General features: G+C 34.5%; 1 protein-coding gene across 1 annotated transcript in view; it reads right to left on the bottom strand.

Moving 5' to 3' along the window:
* NRK (Nik related kinase) overlaps positions 1-22,713 on the bottom strand; it is a 143,609-nt gene that overhangs the window by 66,981 nt on the left and 53,915 nt on the right. Inside the window, exons 3-6 of the mRNA XM_055337442.1 lie at positions 12,547-12,603; positions 11,173-11,244; positions 3,801-3,926; positions 88-198 (exon numbers count right to left, since the gene is read on the bottom strand). Of these exons, the coding sequence (XP_055193417.1) occupies positions 88-198; positions 3,801-3,926; positions 11,173-11,244; positions 12,547-12,603 (366 nt within the window). The remainder of the gene's footprint in view (positions 1-87; positions 199-3,800; positions 3,927-11,172; positions 11,245-12,546; positions 12,604-22,713) is intronic.

Genomic DNA, 22,713 nt, shown 5'->3' with positions numbered 1-22,713 from the left:
ATTTTATATTGGCAGGTATAAGATACACTGCATATATTGCTTCCAGGTGTTTTAAGGCCAGAGGAGAATGACTATATGAAGACTTACCTGAAGAATTTCTCGGCAGATATAAGCAATCCAATCTTCTTTCAAACTCTGATTTCTAGTCATTCTCACTACATCAGTGACCGAGCCTGCTGCACATAACTCCATCACCATCTGCAGGGAAGCCAGCAAAGTGTCAAGAATTAGAAAGTAATTTTCTGAAAATATCTGGAGGGTTTTAGTCCATATGACTTGTATTTATATGTGATGTTTACAGATTAAGACATCGCAAAGGCTGGCTCAATTGTCTGGTGGAAGTCTCTAAAGGCTAGTGGAATTAAAGAGTTGAAACATATCCAAAGATCTGTAGAAGGAGGAAAAGCAGGTACTACACCAGGGATATTTAACTGGGAGGTGCAATTTGATCTAAGCCTTGAAGGATAGATAGTATTTTAACATACTGAGAAGGAAGAACATTCAGTTTATTGAAAACAGAATGATTACATGCCCTTAGAAATAAGCTTGTACGGGAGGCAAACCTGAGTGATGACCAGAGTGCAAGGAGAAAGACCATCGAGGGAACAATTTGATTGCAAGTGAAAAAGCAGGAAAGAAGGATCTCAAAGGAATTTATACATCGAAATTAAGACTAGATTTGTTTTTATTGCTGTTTTTATTTTAAATTCTAGATTATTTTTCCCTAAAATACTGGCAAACTATGATTCCAAGGGGAAAACTGTTAATTACATTCCTATAGAGAATTTTTTTCCAAATGATTTATTGCTAAGGAAAGTCTATTTTAAGGCTATTATTATTGATAGCATCTCATTCAGATATTACTTCACTAATAAACTCAATTTCTCAGAAAATTTATCTTTTTGCCATCAATGAATTAGGTGCCCAGCTAGTAAATTTCCTTTCCCATATGAGCTAACTAAAGGATTGGCCAATGTGAAAGAGATTAGGTATAATCTACCCAGGAAACTTTTCTTTAAGCACAGGTTTATGTGTCAAAACTGCTATATAAATATAACAAAACATATATTTTTTTAACTGTTGGCAAGTTAATTTTTGCTGTAGAATAAGGAAACCAAAAAGATAGGCTGCAAATTATGAATATTTAAAAGTCTACCTTATTTCCTTCTGGAATACTAACATTTTCTTTTCAGGAAATTTATATTTATATTTTTATAAATTTTTTAAATTTTTTAAATTTATATTCATTCACAACTAATAGTATTGCATGTGTTTCACCTGAGTATGCTCTCATGAAACAAAAGAAACAGGGATCCCTGGGTGGCGCAGCGGTTTGGCGCCTGCCTTTGGCCCAGGGCACGATCCTGGAGACCCGGGATCGAATCCCACGTCGGGCTCCCGGTGCATGGAGCCTGCTTCTCCCTCTGCTTGTGTCTCTGCCTCTCTCTCTCTGTGACTAACATAACTAAATAAAAAAATTAAAAAAAAAATTAAAAAAAAAACAAAAGAAACAGACTAACAAAACCAGTACTACAGATAAACCACAAAAGTTTAATTTTTATTAAACTATATTAACTATATTATATATGCAAATATATATTTATATATACATAGCTATAAAATATCTATTTATTATATATAAAATATAAATAAATATATAAACTATTAATTATATTACATATGGGCACAGCTGTGGTAATGGAAGAAAAGGAAGTCATTTTGAGCCACAACAAACCTGAATTAAAGCCATTCATTCAGATGCACCCTGGAAAATCTTGCTAATATTACCTGAGTCCGAAGAGCTCTACTCTGAAAGGAATGTAAGACATTCTCAATTATTTTCTCAGCTTTGTAAGCATGATGCCCAGCAAATATACTTTATAAATGGTAGTTATTTAGTAATTTACTTACTCCATATTTGCTTTGATTTACATGGACAAGAAAGTGCAAATGGTCCCATAAAAACTCCTACCTCCACAAATAATTTATTTATCCTTCAGATCTCAGTTCAAGGAAAAAGTTTCTCAAAGAAGAGTTTCTTCTTCCCCAACTTGATTTAGATTAAGTGCCCACATAAAAGCAAGTTATTTCCCTTCAGACCATTACCTATTCATTTGTGTGATTATTTGACTGATACCAGTCATTGAAAATGGATTGTAAGTTCTGATGGGTCAGGGACAAGTCTATTCTGTTTATTCATTTATCTCCAAAATCTAGCAGAAGGCATGGCAAATAGATGGTTTTAAATGAATATGTTAAATGATTGAATGAACTGAGTACTGATAAATGTATCCAATAAGGAGACTACTATATAGTCAAAAGGAAAAAACTTGTAAGTAAAAATATATTGAAAGACAAATTTTGTATGCCAAAAATATACCAGTTGCTGTTAAAGCTGTGTGGTAATATTTCATAAAATGTCAACTGAATTGTCAGACAATAGAGGATATAATCAGCTGGACATTTGGAAGAAAACAGGGCTAAAGAAAAGATTCGAGGTTCTAAAAGTGTAGTATCCAGACCAGTAGCATCAATATCACCTGTGAAGTTGTCAAGTTCAAATTCATGGACTCACATCCCACAACTGAATCAGTAACTCTATGGAGCTCAGTCATCTGTGTTTTATCAGTCTTTCAGGAGATTCTGATGCATGCTAAATTTTGAGAGAAACTATTTCAATTCAATCCCTTGTTGAAAATCTTTCTATAAAAAAAATCTTTCTATAATGTCCCCAGTCCTGCTTCCTAAAGTCCATTATATGAAGTATAACAATCTTTCCTTGCCAACTGAAGATTCTCAAAAGTCTGTTATTATTCTGAAAAGCAATGCTATTCTTTGGGTTTTTAAAAAAGATTTTATTTATTTATTTGACAGAGAGTGAGAGAAGGAGAGAAGAAGAGAGAGCACAGAGGGAAAGGGAGAAGCAGACTCCCTGTTGAGGAGAGAACCTAATGTGGGGCTCTGGAGCTTGATCTCAGGACCCTGTGATCATAACCTGAGCTGAAGGCAGCAGCATAACTGACTGAGCAACCCAGGGAACCCAAAACAATACTATTCTTGATTTGAACTGGAAATGGAATGTAGCCAGCAAGTGTACACTGACTTCTTTTATGTTCTAAGTATTCCTTTCTAAATAAACTTATCCTTGATTAAAGCTCAGTTTTCTTGTTACATGACTATTTCTGCTATAGTGGGAAGCAGCAACAATCCTGGCACCTATAGTGTAAGTTATAGATACACTTTAAAATTTACATCTCATTGATCAGTAATTTGTGATAGTATAGGCATAAATAGACTAAGAAAAGGATAAGTCAACTAACTATTTAGAAAAGAACTCCTGGGATTTATGTTTAAACATAAATTCATATACTTAGAAAAACTTAAATACTTTCATATGTTCATGCCAAATGCTAATTAGAATTGATATTTATCCAGTCATTATTTGCAAGTCTATTAGATAGTCTTCTTAGCCATACCTCTAATTTACTAGCAAATGTACATAAAAAGTTAAAAGCAGCAAAACTATATTTGAAAAGAAATATGTTCAATATTCCCAGTGTTTATTTGAGCCCTCCCCTATTTTGCCCTAAAGCCTCTTGACAGGAATTTAAGTTTACTGAAATTATTCCATATAATTCACTCCCACATCCAGGAATCAGATTACATTTTGTCATACTACTTTGAGCAGCTGAGTCCTTAAATTTTCCTGTGGACAAAAGTGACATCTCAGCTTATTAAAATGTATTTCCTCAACTGAGACTTAGTCTTAGGAAATAAGATCAAGGTAATTAAATACATACCCAAAGTTGGTGCCTCTGACCAGGAGGACTCAGTTTGAAAAAAGCACCATAGAAGGACACAATGTTTTTGTGGAAAGAGTACTTCTTCAAAAGGTTGAGTTCAGTCCTGAGATCCTCTTCCTCATCCTGAAGAATAAGAATAGAAGATAGACAATAAAGCCCTTAAAGCTATGCCAGTTAATGACTATGGGATCCTAAACTACAGAATAACAAAGGAAATCCTATGGCTACCCATTGTATCACACAGCAGTTGATAATAAAATCTCAACTAGGATTGTCAGAGAATGGAGACCCCTGGTTAACCAGGAATTTGGGGGAAAAATAAAGCTTAATTGAAGATTCTTTAATTCAGTGGTTCTCAAAGTGTGATCCCTGCACCAGCAGCAATGGCCACTGTATAAAGTTTTTGCTGAATAGAATCATTACAATTTGTTTGTTTATTTTGTAGCAGTTTTATTGAGATATAATTTATATACCATAAATTTATCATTTAAAGTATAAAATTCAATGGTTTTTAGTATATTTACAAAATTATGCAACCATCACCACAATCCATTTTAAAACATTTATATTACCCCAAAAGGAAGCCTCATACTCTAGTTATCACTCCCAAATTCTGCTACACACAAATCCCAGCTTTAATGAACCACTAATATATATTCTTTTCTTTTTTTTCTTTTTATTTATTTATTTTTTTTTACTAATATATTTTCTATTTCTATAGACATGTCTATCTTGGGCATGTTATATAAATGAAAATCATATAGTATGTGAACTTTCGTGAATAACTTTTTTTCTAAGATTCATCCACATTATATTACATATTATTATTTTATTCATTTTCATTCACCAATTGGGTTATTTCCACCTTTTGGCTATTATGAATAATGCTACTGTGGCATTCATATCAAGTTTTTTTGTGAATATGTGCTTTTATTTATTTTTGGTATATACCTTGGAAGGAAGTTATTAGGCCGAATGTTAACTCCATATTTAACATTTTGATAAAATGCCAAATCATTTTCCACAGTGCTGCATATATTTATACTCCCAACAGCAATGATGATTCCAATTTCTCTATACCTTCACCAACACTTATTATTTTGTATTTTGTTATTATAACCATCCTAGGGGGTTTCAAGTAGTATCTCATTGTGGTTTTCCCTTGCAATTCTCTGATGGCTAATCATACTAATGATAATTAACCATTTGTATATGATCTTCAGAGGAATGTCTAATTGAAAATCTTTGCCTCTGTTTTCTGACTGGGTTGTCTCTTTATTATTGAATTGTAAGATTTATATACTCTACATCCAAGTACTTTATAAGGTATATGATTTTCAAACATTTTCTCCCATTCTGTGGGATTATCAAAATTTCCAATTTTGATAAAGTCTGATTTATTTATTTCTTATTTTATTTTTTATACTCTTGGTGTCATATCTAAGGATCCTTTGCCAAATCCAAGGTCATAAAGATTTATCCCAATGTTTTCTCCTAAGCATTTTATAGTTTTAGTCTCACATTTAGGCATTTGATCATTTTGAGTTAATTTTCATGTAAATTAGGGGTGCAAGTTAATTCTTTTACATATGGATATTTAGTTGTCTCAGCATTATTTGTCGAAAAGACTATTTTTCTTCATGAATTGTCTTTGCACCCTTGTCAAAAATCCACCATTGATATATAGAAACAGTCCTTTCCACTGATTGATATCGCTGTCCTTATGCCTGTACCACACTGACTTGATTGGTTTGTGACTCATTGTATTTTAAAGGTACTGGTTTGATCTTTGCTAATCTTTTATAAAGATACGCTTAATCATTTACACATACAAGTATAAATACATAATGTATTTATATATATAAATTATAAATACAATGTATTTATATATGAAGTAAAATATGTAAATGCTGTACACTCACTGAATATTTTCTTCTATTAGTAGTAACAGTTGAGTGAATATTCCTCTAAACATTTTTATTCCTCCAGAATATATATATATCTCACTATTCTGCAACTTGCATGTCTTATTCAATACCTAAAATGCATGTTTCTATATCAATAAACATAAATGTACTTCCTTTATATGGATGCATAGAATTGCACAGAATAAAGATATGCATGTGCCACTCAGGGGACAGATCAGGGCTAAAGGTACTGTTGTTGTTGAGGATTACCTCTATAGTGATAATTGAAGCTATCTTTTTGGATGGGATTGCCAAGGTATAATACATAATTTCAAGAGATATTTTTAGTAGAAGACAGTATGATGTCATGAGAAAAGAGCATCTAGGGTTGCCTAGGCTCAGTCATTTAAGCATCTGACTCTTGATTTTGGCTCAGGTCATGATCTCAGGTTCCACCTAGTGTGGAGCCTGCTTACAATTCTCTCTACTCCTCCCCTCTGCCTCCTTCCCTCATCCCCCCCTCTCTCTCTCTCTCAAAAAAAGGGGGGGGAACATCTACACTGGGCATTAGTACACCTGGGTTTTATCACTAATAGCTAAAGGTTGGAAATTCACTTAATCTTCCCAAGGTTGAATTTATCTTCAGAAATCTGATGGACATTGGCAGCCATTACCATCTCCATGGAAAATTAGTGGAATCAAATAGGACAATTTATTTAAAGTTCCTTGAAGTCCTTGAAAGAAGAATGTTATAAATGCAAGGTATTATCATACAGTATCTTTGTTACTTGACCTTCTCATTTGCATTAGAGTGTTATCAGAATTATGCACCTTTCTCCACTTTTTACCCCAACCTACAAACATCAGCAACTTTTGTTTCTATCATTATTTGTTATAGTGGAGTGAAATAGGAAGCTATTCTCTCTCCCTAAGACTCAGTTCTACCCTTGTACCATGACAACCAAGTAGTTCCCATATGTTCCATAATCTATCTGTAACTATTCTTAGCCAATCGATAAAAAGCTCTTTGCTTCTCAATAATTTAAAAATCATCACACTTGGGCAGCCCCAGTGGCACAGCGGTTTAGCGCCACCTGCAGCCCAGGATGTGATCCTGGAGACCTGGGATCGAGTCCCATGTTGGGCTCCCTGCATGGAGCCTGCCTCTGCCTGTGTCTCTGTCTCTGTCTCTGTCTCTGTCTCTCTCTCATGAATAAATAAAATCTTTTAAAAAAATCATCACACTTTATGTGTATACAGGTGCAATGCATTGGAGAAAATATCTTAAAATGTTAACTTAAGAAAAGTAAGTTAAATTGTTGGGAATTTCCAATAAGCATATAATTTCTTCATACATTTAGATATCATATCCTTAACTTAAATGAACTTACATACAAGGAACTACATGAATGACATAATCACATACATGAATGACATAATCATTGATGAACACAGGATAGTGCATAATGAAGTTGAGGGTGATATGAAATGACTCAGGAAGTGATTACACTTGACAAATGGATTTACCACTTGGGTCCTTTGAATTCCTACTTGCTTTAAATTTCAATTGATAATAATAAAAAAGTTCACCTAATACATCTATAAAAGTTCAATTTATATAATCTTTTTAAGAGTACTCTTACTGTACAAAGTAAATATGTTGTAGTATGTAAAGAAAAGATTATTTGACCGAAAAGTGTAATTTTTTAATTAAATTTTTAAATTTGAGTATAGTTGACATACAATGTTACATTACTTTCAGGTGTATGACAGAGTGATTTAACTTCTCTATACATTATGCTATACTCACCACAAGTGTAGGTACCATCTGTCACCATAAAATGCTATTATTTTACCATTGACTATGTTCTCTATGCTGCGCCTTTCACCCATGTGACTAATTCACTACATTACCTGAAGCCTGTGTCTCCCACTCCCCTTCATCTATTTTACCCAACTCCTCACTTCCCCCACTCTGGCAACCATCACTTAGTTCTCTGTATTTATAGATCTGATATTTTAAAAAGATTTTATTTATTTATTCATGAGACACACACACACACACACACACAGAGAGAGAGAGAGAGAGAGAGAGAGAGAGATGCAGAGATGCAGGCAGAGGGAGAAGCAGGCTCCACGCAGGGAGCCCGACATGGGACTCGATCCCAGGTCTCCAGGATCACACCCTGGGCCGCAGGTGGCGCTAAACCGCTGCGCCACTGGGGCTGCCCTATAGATCTGATTCTGCTGTTTGTTTATTCATTGGCTTTTTTAGATTGCACATGAGTGGAATCATATGGTATTTGTCTTTCTCAGTCTGACTTATTTTACCCTAGTAAAGTGGCTAAAGTTAAGAACACAAGAAATAACAAATGTTGGAAAGGATATGGAGAAAAAGGAACTCTCATGCACTGTTGGCAGGAATGTAAATTGGTATAGCCAATGTGGAAAATGGTATGGAGGTTCCTCAAATAACTAAAAATAGAAAAGAAGACATTTTAATTAAAAATAGTTGAGTTAAAAAAATAGTTGAGTTCCTGTCCTGAAATCCAGGAAAAAAAGATACCTTTGACTTCTCTGGGGCAATGAATCAGAAAAGGGCCAACCAGCATGAAAAGTATCAAGGAATTAACCTATATCTTTAGTTCTCCTCAGAATTTCCTTTAATTACCTTGACTTGATGACCCTGGGGGTTAAGGAAAATACATTTTTTAGCTGAAATTAATAGATAGCTGAATATATCTAGTCAGCTTTCATTTTCTTTCTTAGCTTATTTTCTGAAACCCAGTAGAAAAGATAGGCATTTTTAAAATATTTAGCTACAGTGTAATTAGACTTTAAAAATAGTTATGAAATAAATATAAGGCAATGTACTAGGTTCTGAAATGTCCCCAAATATTCATAATATATCTTGTAAAAAGTTTGAAATATCAGAGAAATGACTAGCAGCTGCAGAACATTTTTTAACGTTTCCGGATTTTCCAGTAGATTTACCCATAAATATTCAACAACTAGAAAAGAAATCTAGACACCTATTTGTCTTTAGGGGAAGGAGACAGGGCATGGTTTCTCCAGCTGGAAATCCAATGACAGGTTCTTTCTTAGTATTTATTGTGTAACAAAGACAGAAATAAATAAAACAATCAACTTGTAGCATGAGAATTATATAGAAGTTCAAGTTCCAACCTCATCCCAGCGTCCTAAGGAAACAGCTAATAAGCTCCCTTTGAATTCCCTTAACCTGTTTTCCACAAAGCTAAAAGTTGATCCTTGTGACTTTCATTCTTGCCATGTAGGACCACTGAACTTTCTGCTTTCCCTCTGATGTGGCTTTCCTTTGAAATGGTAACATCATTTGTCATCATATAGAAAAAACCTTGGGAGCTAGCAGTTCTGTACATACATGGACACTCTCAGTTCCTAGCAAGGCACCATGGTTATGTTTAAAGGAATATGAATTCACAAAGGGTGCAAGAAATAGGAATGAGTTGATGATGTGAGGGTAAGAACACAAAGTACATGTAAAAGAGAAGCAAGGGCCAAACTGAGTCCTTTAACTTGTTTCATAGTTTAATTATCAAATAGCTTTTTTTTTTCTGAGTTAGAAAGTTCATGTCCCCAAGCAAAAGTAGGAGACTAGCTGGGCTCCAGACAGCTATGCAGTTGCATTTGATCATATTTTTTACCCTGTTTATAAGTAGGCCAAATATTCTGGTGCCATTTTACCTATAAGGAATCTGAGGCCAAAAGAGGTAAGATCAGTTTTACAAGTATTTCTTAGCAATTTAGTGATAGGCTTGGGATTTAAACTCATGTGTCTGGACTTCCATATTATTGCTATTTCCATAAATCCCTGACTCAAAGAGGTGTGTACAAGTCACAAAATTCTTATCCCAAAGGATTCAGGATGATTTAGAGATACTAACTGGATGATCAGCTAACAGTTATTTTTCTTACTAAAATATATAATCATAGAGTTCTAAGTTACCAATTAGAAAAATTTTAAGAGTGAGTTTCCCACATAAATATAAACTCCCCCAAAACCAATAAACCAAGATCAGATATGTATGAAAAGCATTAGTGTGTTTGCCATTCTCAATTAACAGGAAGTTGAGCTTGTGAAAAACACATAAGTACATTATATCCATCAGGCCAAGTGGGTAATTTAAAACTCTCACACACATCCCAGTAACATGATGCTATAGCATTTCCTGGCTCAGGGCCAGTTGATCCCAGAGTAGCCTGAACATCCTACTTTTCGTCAAAAATAAGCAGCTCAAGGATACCACAATTTCCTTTATAATTTCACCCAGTTCTAGAACCAAAATATTTTTCCCCGTGGAAAGAATACCAGAGAGGTTTGGGGAAAGATCTTTAAAGGGACTTATTAACAGAAATGTTTGATGAGACCAAAATTAGCCAAAGATTATATTTTTCATTCCTTAGCCTTTTGCAGCTTCTTGATCTACCAAACCATGTTATTAATCAGCACTCTTTCACTTGGATATGCTTTGTGTCCTGAGATACATTGTAAATAAAACAGGAGCCAGGTACTTATTAGATGAATCATGAAGCTGTTTACCAATACCTTTCTAATATAAATACAAATGTTTTCTGAATGTGATTGTGTTAATGGAAAAGTTATTTTAAATCCTGAGATAATATTTATTAAGGCACAAAGGTTTAAAATATTTGAATACCAGAGAGCTGAGGAGAAAAGTAAGAAAAAAGATATCAATGAATTATATTGATAAGAGCAGGAATTCTGCCTTTAGGCTCACAGAATATTTTGATAGATCACCAACATCTACCAAAAAAGAATTTTCTTTGTCTGATCTTATTCTAGAGCCAGAAAATTATTAGAGTCATAGAGACTGCTTTGTAAGACAGTTAAAAAGCTTCAAATAGAAAGGATCTTCACACTCCGTTATCTAATCAAGTACTATGCCAGATGTGTGAAGACTTAGCTTGGATAGTCTGTGGTTTTCTGTCTGCTATTACAATAAAAAAAGGATAGTCTTCCTTTAGCTCATATACAATAGCAATGTTGTTAGAATCACAATGGGGGAATAGCCAGTCAGTCTGGAATACCATGTGAAAGGTGTAAAAAAGACCTTGTGCAGGCCAATTCAAGGAAAAATTTTCTCTTGGTTTTATCTCTTTTGTTACTACTCAGCTAGAGGGTTCTATGCTCTGTGGATATATTCAATTCTTCACCTGCTGTCAACACTTACCTGTTCAGGGAACCATTTCTTCTATCTCCTGCTTTATGACAGATGTTAGTGTTCGAGTACAATGATTGAATCTATGTGAATGAATGTGTTAAAAGATAATATGTTATCACTTCCGGGCAAGAATATTTTAGCGATGTCCCTCTAAAGATAAAGATATAAAGGGTTAGTTTAAAGTTGAAAATTAAAGGAAAGACAGCTTGAGACCTAGAGGGGACTTTCAGTACTCACACTGTATCTCCATCCAACAGACTTTTGATATTTATTCACTCTCACTCTCTTTCCTATTTCAGGTAAAGGGGTCTGCAAAATCAAGAACAAAATGTTATTAGATCCACTGGTACACTCGGAGAATGATTTATTTTTAAATATTTTGTGTTCTTTTGGCACTAAGTGGAAGAGTAACATAATATTATTCCTCTCTCAATTTTCACTAATAATTTTACTTCAAAAAATCAAATTCTTATATATACAGAAACTTGGCACTAAATTCATAGTAACAGATTTAACTGCCATGTTAATGGGAACATTACCATTTGATATTAGGAAAGTGCTATTTCTCCTTATAAAACAAGGTAATTGAAACTATCTATGGGTTGAACATGCTTTTTAAATATTTCAAAAGTTAGAGTACCTAAAAGGTAAATTAAATATATGTAAAAGATTTTTCAAGTCAAAAGAAGGAAATAATTATTTTAGAAAGGCACACTCAAAAAGTACTAGGCTGATTATTTGGAAGACATGGTTTGTAGGGCAAAATAAATCCACAAAACCTCAAAATTCCTTGAAATTCACATTGGTTTTCAACATTTGACATTTACTGGCAAAATAAAAACCATAAAACTCCTTAAACAGTTTCAGCAATTCACTCCCTGCACAAATTGGAAAAGAACAGTTTATGGCATTGACAACAGTTCAGTGAGTATGTATAGTTTTTCAGTCATAACATTTGAGAATTTTTCTTTAGGGTATAGTGAAGTGAAAATTTTTTTATCTTTGCTATGTTCATGTTAATATTATCTTGAAAAGTGAGGCACTCATGCTGAAGAAAAAAGACAGAAATCAGTGTGTAACAAATTCTATGACAATATGTTATGAACCATGACACAACTTTACAAATGTTAGCAGGAACAATGTCTTGCTCATCTGTCAGAAAATGCCTGAAAAATGTGCATCTATGACAAGTTCTTTCCTTCTACCTGTCATTGAGAATCTAATGGCCTCAATTCTCAAAAGGAAAGGTTGGTCAGGGAGAAATATATGATGGAAAACAGGAGAATGAACACAATATTAGAGGAAATCTCCTCTTTGCTATCCCTAGAAACAGGTAACTAGAAATAGACAGGAATATAGATATTTTCTTCATTCTTAAAGAATGCCAAAATATGTAGACCTTTCACTGTGAGTGAAACATTTTATGTGTAAAAACAATAAATCAATAATAAAATATACTAATGGATAGAAATATTGATAAATATAAACATCCAGATTAACACAATTATAATTTTGTATACTAATGATTAAAACACAACTATTTTCCAAGCTGTTTATCCCAACACCATACATAGTCCATTAAATGAACAGAATATGGACAAGATATATTACCTTACGAGCATTCATTACTTTAACAGCTGTAAATGCACCAGTTTTTTCATGGAGTCCCTGAAACACAGGATAGTAACAAACATTAAATGCTATCTATACAATCAAGAAGCACGCTTTGATAGGAGAACAGATACATACACATATATACACACACATATATATACATAAATACATATACATATATACATACACATATATGTACACAATGGAATATTATTCACCCATGAAAAGAAGGAAATCTTGTCATTTGCAACATGGGGAGCTAGAAAGTATAATGCTAAGTGAAATATGTCAGAGAAAGACAAATACCATATGTTTTCACTCGTGGAATTTTAAAAAATATTTTATTTATTCATGAGAGACATAGAGAGAGGCAGTGACATAGGCAGAGGGAGAAGCAGGCCTCCTGTGGGGAGCCTGATGTAGGACTCGACCCCAGGACCCCGGGATCACGCCCTGAGCCAAAGGCAGATGCTCAACCACTGAGCCACCCAGGTGCCCCCACTTATATGTGGAATTTAAGATACAAAACAAATGAGAAAAGGAAATAAAAAAGACAAAAAAACAGACTCTTAACTGTAGAGAACAAACTGATGATTACTATAAAGGAGTGGTGTGGATGGGTGAAACAGGTAAAGTAGATTAAAACTACACTTATCTTGATGAGCACTGAGGAATGTATAGAATTGTGGAGTCACTATATTGTACACCTGAAACTAATATAAAATGTATGTTTACTATACTGGAATTAAAATTTTTAAATAATAAATATTTAAATAAGGTCAAACATCATAGCCTATTATGGAAAATAGCATATTACATATAGAAGAAATATCAGGTATTCTATAGAGAACAGAAATATTAAGTTATCAGTGTTTTATTTTATTTATTTTATTTTATTTTATTTTAAAAGATGTATTTATTTTAAAGAGAGTGAGTGCAAGCAGGGTGAGAGGGAGAGGAAGAGGGAGAGAGAATCTTAAGCAGACTCTCCACAGAGCACGAGCCTCATGCCTGTCTTGATCTCATGACCCAAGGGATCATAACCTGGGCTGAAATCATGAGTCCAGTTCTCTTTTTTTAAAGATTTTTTTTATTTATTAATGGGAGACAGAGAGAGAGAGAGAGAGAGGCAGAGACACAGGCAGAGGGAGAAGCAGGCCCCATGCAGGGTCCTGGGTCTCCAGGATCAGGCCCTGGGCTGAAGGCAGTGCTAAACCACTGAGCCACCCGGGCTGCCCATGAGTCCAGTTCTTAATGAAATGAGCCACTCAGGTGCCCCTAAATTATGAATATTTTAAAAGAAACTCCAACTAGCTCACTTGAAAAATCAAGCAAGTTTATAGAGTAGTTTTGCTTTTTTGTGTTTGTATTAAAATAGTGGACATTATTGGCCATTTGAAGACACTTTTTTCTTAGCATCTTTAGTCTAGATATACATGACACCAGAGCATCTATATGAAAAGTAAAAATTTCAGATTGAAGATAGGGAAAAAGGAGGTGCTAATACTCAACATTTTTTCAACTGATTATGTGGTATTATGCAGATATATCTTTCCACTGGACCCCTCTTATACATTAAATAAGTTTTGCCATAATGATCACAGGTAAGAGTGATACATAAGTAATCCAATGACTTGTAAAGTGTTTAGTATGCTCTCAGTCATGAGAACAATGATATTTATGAAAGGAAAAAGTTATAAAAGATTCTTTTTTTAAAGATTCTTTTATTTATTTATTTATTTATTTATTTATTTATTTATTTATTTATTTATTTATTTATTTTAGAGAGAGAGTAAGACCAGGGTGAGGAGCAGAGGGGGCAGTACTCTGCACTGATCATGGAGCCCCATGCCAGGCTGGATCTCACCACACTGAGGTCATGACTTGAGCCTAAATCAATTGCAGGACACTTAATCAACTGAGCCACGCAGGTGCCCCTGAAAGATTCTTATTGGAAACATTATGAGTTCCAAAAATTTAGTCTTATCCTAAATGAAAGTACAAGTTATAAACTTATAATTTTCAAAAATGGACAGAGAGGTTAGGAATCAGAGCTCTCATTTTGTGGCTGGTGCCTTTTAAAATATTTCAACTTGTAGAGGCACCTGGATGGCGCAATTAGGCATCAGACTCTTGATTTTGGCTCAGGTCATGATCTCAGGGTCATGAGATCAAGCCCTGTGTCCAGCTCTGTGCTCAGTGCAGTCTGCTTGAGATTCCCTCTCTCCCTCTCCCTCTGCCTGTCCCCCCACTCACTTACTCTCTTTCTGTGTAAATAAATAAAATCTTAAAAAAATATTTCAACTTGTAGTCATAGAAAAAATTCAGTTTTGTATTTATATGAGTAAGACTTCAACTTAAAATATAATGCCTTATCTAGCACAAGATTTGATTTGAGCGCTGTAGTGAGTTAGGCAGTGTCTCCCAAAAATTTAGATTAACCCATAACTACAGAATGTGATCTTAATTGAAAATAACGTCTTTGCACATGTAGTCCAGTTAAATGAGGATTATAGTCAATTATAATGGCCAATGATTGCTGTCTAGGTAACAGAAAGGGGAGGGAGATTTGGACACAGAGACACAGACACACAGAGGAAGGAGAGTCATGTAAAGACAGAAGAAACTGAAAAGATGGAGCTATAAGCCAAGGGATTCTAAGGATTGCTAGCAATCACTAGAAGCTAGGAAGAAGGAAGAAAGGAATCTTCCTTAGAGCCTTCAGAGGGAGAATGACCCTGCAGACTTCTAGTCTTGAGAACTGTAAGTGAATACATTTCTGTTGTTTTAGGTATTTAATACGTGGATTTTTTGCCACAGCTGTAGGAAATACAGGGGTATTCAAACAAAAGGACTGTCATTAGTCACAGCTCTCATGTGAAAGACAGCAACAGTTTTTACTTATAGAATGATCAAATGAGGAATGGTATCTCTGAATAGTATTAATATCTTGGTGTAACCTGTCAGTGAGTGATGCAAAAGATCAACTGATTTCAGAAATGTGATCCTTAAGTATATTACTTGTTTGTTGTCAAATCTCTTTTTATAAAGCATCCACTTTGAAGTATATGAATGCTATTTTGAGATGATTCCTACAAGTTCTCTCATCAAAATAAAGCCAATTCATCAAATAAAATAAAAAGGAAAAGAACTCTCTACCATTACCACCAATGTTACATGGTACACAAGCATGTCAACACTTCTCTATTTTTTCCCACTGATAAGACTGATAGGTTTTAATCCCATACATTTAAGGTTACTTCAATCCTATTGAGCATGCCACTGTTTGTAAATGGGGCCATGTGTCAGAAATGGATTAGAAAACTTTTCAGTAACTAAAGTAGCTCTAGAAATGCTGCCACCTTTACTTAACCACAGTTCCTGACAAATAATTAAGCATTAAATAATTATACTGGTTAGATGGTTGCAGCATTGATGGGAAGTGGCATGGGTTGCTGTTTTTGTTTATGGAGTCAAGCCTGAAAGAGTTAGGTCAAGATGTTTTGTGTTGAATTGTGTCCTCCAAAAAAAAAAATGTTGGAGTTCTAACCACTGGTACCTGTAAATGTGACCCTGTTTGGAAATACGGTTTTTGTAGATGTAATCAAGTTAAGCTGAAGTCATCCTAGATTAGGGTTGTCCCTAAAACCAATGACTAGTGTCCTTCTAAGAGGAGGGAAATTTGGACATAGATACCCAGGGAGAATGCCATATGAGGACATAGGCAGAAATTGATGTGTATCTCAGTCAAGGAACAATTAGGATTTTTGGCAATCACCCACAGCTGGAATAGGCAAGGAAGACTTTGTCCCTAGAGACTTCAGAGGACGAATGGCTCTGCTGACACCTTGATTTCAGAATTCTAGTCTCCAGACTTGTGAGGGAACAGTTTTTTTTTTCCTTTTAAACCATCCAGTTTGTGGTAATTTGTTACAACAGCCCTAGGAAATTGGTACACATAGAAGGATAGCAATCAAGCTAAGGGAATAGGCTAGACTTGGTATAGGGTTCAGAAACTATGAATTAATGTATAACGAAATGTCTAAGATCAGGTGAGTGGTTTTGGGTGGAGCATGATAGCTACCAAAAACTAGAATTTTTTAAGGAAAGGAAAATTTATAGTTTATTGACTGATCAGAAAAAAACAATTTAATATTTTAGATATTGACCTCTTATCAGATAGATGGTTTGCAAATATTTTCTTCCATTCTATACAATGTCTTTTTTATTTTGTTGAGGATTTCTTTTGCTGTACAGAACTTTTAGTTTGATGTAGTCTCATTTATTTTTTGCTTTTGTTGCTTATGCTTTCGGTGTCATATCCAAAAGAGCATCGCCAAGACTAATGTCAAGAAATCTTTCCACCTATGTTTTATTCTAGGGTTTTTACAGTTTCAGGTTATGTAAATCTTTAACATAGTTTGAGTTCATTTTTGTGAGTGATATGAGATAGGGGTCCAATTTCATTCTTCTTCATGTGAATATGTTGGAGACTCCCAAATTAATTTGCATCTCTGGGAGAAAATATACATTAATATTTTTATTTATTTAGCTCTTATCAAGGCTTATAAATTATTGTTTTCCTAATCATTTATATAAGCATTTTTAAGTCAAAATTTTCTCATATCTGTATGCACAGATATAACATGTTGAAAACTGGTTCTCACACATCCTTTAAAGAAGTTAAAAATGGGGATGCCTGGGGGGCTCAGCAGTTGAGCATCTGCCTTTGGTTCAGGGCATGATCCCAAGTCTGGGGATCGAGTCCTGCATCTGGCTCCCTGCCAGGAGCATGCTTCTCCCTCTGTCTGTGTCTCTGCCTTTCTCTGTGTCTCTCATGAATAAATTTTTAAAATCTTAAAAAAAAGAAGTTAAAAATATTTCCTTAGTTGATTCTAAGAGGATATTTATAGCCCAAACTCTTATTCTGTGCTACACAAACATTTGGCTTATTAGAAAAGATCTTATCCATATGTTGTCTCATATGACCAGTGGTTAGTAAGCCACAGAGTTTTTAAAAGGCAAGGCTAGAATACACAGTTATCAATCTCATAACACACATTTAGTGAGATAACTGAAAGGTGCCACCAAAGGGCAGAGAACAGAGATAATCAACTTGGTTTTTATTACCTGTTATTTATTCTCTCACTTGAAAGTTACATAAACATATTTTGTCAAACAAAGTATCCTACTGTGGGGTTTGGTAAATATGTTCACTGTGTCTGTAAAGGAAATAAACTCCAGATCTTGAAACCATATACTGGGTTAATATGCCTAACCATTATTCAAGCTTTTATAGATTTCTGGTATACCATATAATAAATAAATGGAAAACTGCCGCCTGTTAACCTAGTATTTTTGAGAGTTCTTTGACTTAAAGTTATTACTTCAAATAATTTTAGACTTAGAGAATAGTTTCAAAGATCATACATCACAAAGATCTATTTATCTTCCACCCAACTTCTTCTATGTTAATATCTTATATGACTACAGTACAATTGTCAAAACTAAGAATTAATATTGGTACAATACTCTTAACTACATTGTAGTCCTTATTCAGATTTCCCCAGTTTTTTCACTAATGTCATTTTGTAAAACCCAGACTGGAATACTGCATTCCATTTAACTGTCATATTTCCTTAGGCCCTTCTGATCTGTGACAGTTCCTTAGTCTTCTTTCTTGTTTTTTATGATCTTGACAAAATACTGGTCAAGTATTTTGTAGAATATACTTAACTTTGGATTTGTCTGATGTTTTCTCATAATTAGACTCAGGTTATGGGTTTGAGGAAAAAAATGTCACAAAGGTGAAGTGCCCTTCTCACCATGTCATGTCAGGAGTACATGGTATAACAATGACTGATCACCAGTGATGTTAACCTTGAGTACTTGGTTAAAGTGATGTCTGCAAAGTTTCTCCACTGTAAAGTCATAATTTTTCCCTTTCTTACTCTATTCATTAGAAGTGATTGATATTGGTTTTGAAAAGGGATAACATTATTTTCCAGCATTATCTAGAGAACCTAGAAGTCATCTTAAGATAAACTAATTGCTCAGTGGTGCCATCTTGTGGATCACGGGCCATATAGAAGTTGTTTTGTGATCTCAACTGAAGGCCATGTTGTCATAGATTGTCTCCCTCAATGAAATGTTGAACCCAAACCAGCAAATCCAATTTATAGGATATGCCTTTTCTCAATTACAATATGTGCTTTATAATAAATTAATTTAAAACACCATTTGTTGAAAACACACAGGGAGAATGCTTAAAAAAAAGTTTGGTTTTGCATTCTAGACTGTTAAATAGCCTCACAGTTCTCACTGGTCTTTGTGAATATTATACAGTAAAATAACAAGGAAAGCCTTAAACTATGAATGTGTTTTTTTCTACTATCAATAATACCCCTAGTATCATGCAGGAGTCACCAGTTGCACTGGATTAACAAAGATCCCTGAAACAGAGTTGGCATGCAAAAAATGACTTTTTAATTCTCAAGCATCACATAACAAGGAGAAGAAAATTCTCCTAGCTTTCATTCCTATTATAATAAAAGAAACTGCTGCTTAAGTTTATTTTGTAAGTTCACAAGCCCTCTCATATTTGAGTAACATAAGATGATATGTAGTAACAATTATTTGTAGCCATTCTTGATGCGAAGTTCAAACCTACTGACATTTGGAATCAAGTATCTATCTTCACTTCAGGCAGCTCTTTGTCTTGTCAGCAAGCTCATTCAACTTATTCAAGTTTAATTATTAATAGATGCATCTCATATAGTATGATTTTAGGGGCACCAGAAGGTCAAGTACTCAAAAAACTCCCCCTCCATCCTATCACCTGTCATAAAGTACAAAAATCATTTGTTATGTCCTAAATTTTATTAAGGTAACAAAACTTCCTGATTATTGAAATGTCAGCTGGGATAAATACATACTGAGTTATTATTTGTCATTAACACTTTAGCATGAGTTATGTGATCAGATTAGATAACTGCAAGAATGGCAATGAACAGTTAGGTATTGATGGAAGTAGAAGGTGGAAAAAGGAAAGGATTAGAATCTGAGAGTTACAAGAAAGGCTGTCCATTAGCTATAATGAATGAAGGTAGCAGGTGTCTGGAATGGAAAGCAAAGTAAAGGTGAGTGAGAAGGGATACTCAAAGTGCAAAGTCACAATTTTATTAGAGGAATTTACAGTTTTTAAGATGTCTACACCTGAAACAAAGAATAAAACCAAATGCAAAGACTAATGACTACATGAATTCCTGGGGGTGAAATATAGTTTAAGGGGTTCAAGAGAATGAATATGTGATGCCATGTGAAAGTCTTAAATAAAATCCTTAAAAAATCCCTGAATAATTTATGTTCTTACAACTATTTTCAAGGGCTGTGCTTTAAAATATAGTAATTGGGGAAAATGTGTATTCTTTATCCAGAACCATTTGAAATTATCCAGGAGACAACATAAATTCCTCAATGTGTTGATTTCATTTAGCAGGAATTCGCGTTCTTATGTAATTCATTTAGATAATTAAATAAGCGGCTTCCCCCAGGCAAAACAGTGTATTAGTGTTCTATTGTTCTGCAATGGCTCCAAGCTGAACATTAGCATTCTGGGTCTGTCTTATGAATAGAAAATGTGACATGTTCCTGAATTTAGAATACTGGTCACATAAAAAAAAAGTTGTTAAAATGTATGTACCTGCTTTACACAAAAATCAATGCAGGAATATCTTGATATACATAACAAAAAATGAAGGGGTGGTCATAAAAGAATCCTCTAGTTTGCAAATTAGACTTGTACTAGTTTTCATTAAACACCAAACTTCTCAAATTTATTTTTGGAAAATCAAATTACTATATTTCAGATTACTTCCAATTTGGGGGTATATCTCAAAAGTAATAAAGCCAGTCAACTTGTACTTTGGGGATTCAGAATCAAACTCTAAGTTACCTAATTGTTGCAGAAGAAAATTATAAATAGTATCCTGGTCACTTAAGACAGCTGTGCTGACTTCTAACTGATCAACTAGTCTACCATACTTCCTTTTGGCGCACATCATCTTAAGATCTCCATTTTTTGTTTTATAGGTTTCTCCTATTCAGATGGAAATAAATAGCCATTCCAGTTATTCATTATTTCTCTTAGCAAATCTAGGAGATAGATATAGTCATGGAAGGGAGAGTAGAGAGAGAGGTAGTGGTAAAGCAGGGAATAGGTGATGAGCCCTAGGTAGGAATCAGTCTTCTCAAATCCTTTATAAATACAGAACCACACTGACAATACAAGAGTAAGTTAGTTACATACAGATAATGATAATGAAAAAAATACATGAAAATAATAAAATCTAGTTATGAAGCACATAGTTTTATAAAGTATTTAGTTACTCAATAAAATCAAGTGAAACATCAAAGTTGTTTTTTAAAAGATGTTATTATTCATGAGAGACACACAGAGAGAGGCAGAGACATAGGCAGAGGCAGAAGCAGGCTCCCCACAAGGAGCCCGAAGCAGGGCTTGATCCCGGACCCCAGGATCATGCCCTGAGTGGAAGGCAGATGCTCAACCACTGAGCCACCCAGGCATCCCAAAACATCAAAGTTCTTGAAAGCTTGGAATATTTCCTTTTATTTTGGTATCTCTAGTGTCTATCATAATACCTGGTACATAAGACCATTTTAACAAACAAGAGTTGAGTGAATGATGAATAGAGTAACTGAAAAAGCTTCCTGGAAGAGGCAGAATGCCAAATGGGCCATAAAGATTGAATAGCATTTTAACAAATTCTGAAGGGTAGGTAGGGTTGACCCAATGAGTGACACATCATAAACAAAGGCTATGAGACAATGTTGAGTATGAAGGCACAGCCACTAAAGAAGAAAAGAAAAGGAAAAAGTGGGAGTTGCCATAAAAAGAGAGATGAAAAGGAAAGAATGCAAGAGTGCACCTGTTTTTGTCATGCTCGAAACTTCAGTGTACAAATTTTTAAAAATAAAATCTTGTTGAAAATGAAACAGAAGTCATCATGGAATAATAAACCATTAGTTGTTTAATATTTTATGACTGGCTTCTGTTAGTTAATAGTCTGAATACAAAGCTCAGAGTGGTTAAGGCACTGAAAAACCAGTACTGAATTGCAGTAATGATCAATTTCTTAGGGATTACACATTTTAAACCATAACAAATGATATAAAATAGCAGTTGTAACAGCTGTGTTGGAAAAATCCATCATTCTGTGGCAGTTAATTACTATGTTTTTCCCCAGAAAGAATACAAGACAGTCCTCGATGGCCTTGTAATTTTGATTAGGCTGAAAACTTTATTTTTAATCATGTAATTAAGGAAAGTGTTGTGGAAAGACTGTCAACTATTCAGCACTTCCTACACTGTCCTTTCAGTTATTTGCTTTGCCTTCTGTTGGCAGATCTAAACCACATAATCCCCAGGGCATTCTTTCTTTCTTTTCAATTGGTTTTGTGGTGGCGGAAGGCCACAAGGCACTCACTACACTCATGTCCATTTAGTAACCTTGTTTTTTATTCACACAGTTTTGTCCTTCTAGTCATTTGGTTGAATGCCAGCTTTCTCCGAACAAACAAACTAAGTGATGCTTCAAGGCCACCAAGAGTGCAGCCATAAACAGCATCTGGGAGTACTTTGTGCTGTGCTGTGCTGTGGAGGGATGAGACAATATGGCTAACAGGATAGTTTATGTCAGCGTTGTGTTTGCAGAAAAATAAAGACATGAGGCTGGAGATGACTTTCAAGATTAGCAAGTCCATATTCATGCCTCTAAGCAGGACCTTTACTTAACCAATGGTTGAAATGAGAAGTGATGGTTGTTTAATTATTATTTGGAAGTTTTTTCATTTTGTTTCATTTTTCAGTCTTAATCATCACCAGTAAGCTCAACAACCCCAAAGGGATATATAGATGTGTAACAGTTAGGCTTTGGAGGTGTGGCTGAGATTGGAGAGAATCTAGTACAGACTGGTTGTAGTGATGAGTGGGTAGAGTTGGGAACATATAAGGGAACATGTCAGTCATCCTTCAACTAACACCTTATCCATCAGTAAGATTTATTTATTTCTAAAGGTTGTCAAAGGAAGAGATACCACCTGTTCGTGGAGCTCCTTAAAGGAATTCCACAGACTTCAAATTCA

The sequence above is a fragment of the Nyctereutes procyonoides genome, unplaced genomic scaffold, assembly GCF_905146905.1.
Source record: "Nyctereutes procyonoides isolate TBG_1078 unplaced genomic scaffold, NYPRO_anot_genome, whole genome shotgun sequence".
Taxonomy (NCBI): Eukaryota; Metazoa; Chordata; class Mammalia; order Carnivora; family Canidae; genus Nyctereutes; species Nyctereutes procyonoides.
Note: the sequence above shows the minus strand (reverse complement) of the source record. Positions and strands in the feature narration are given on the sequence as shown.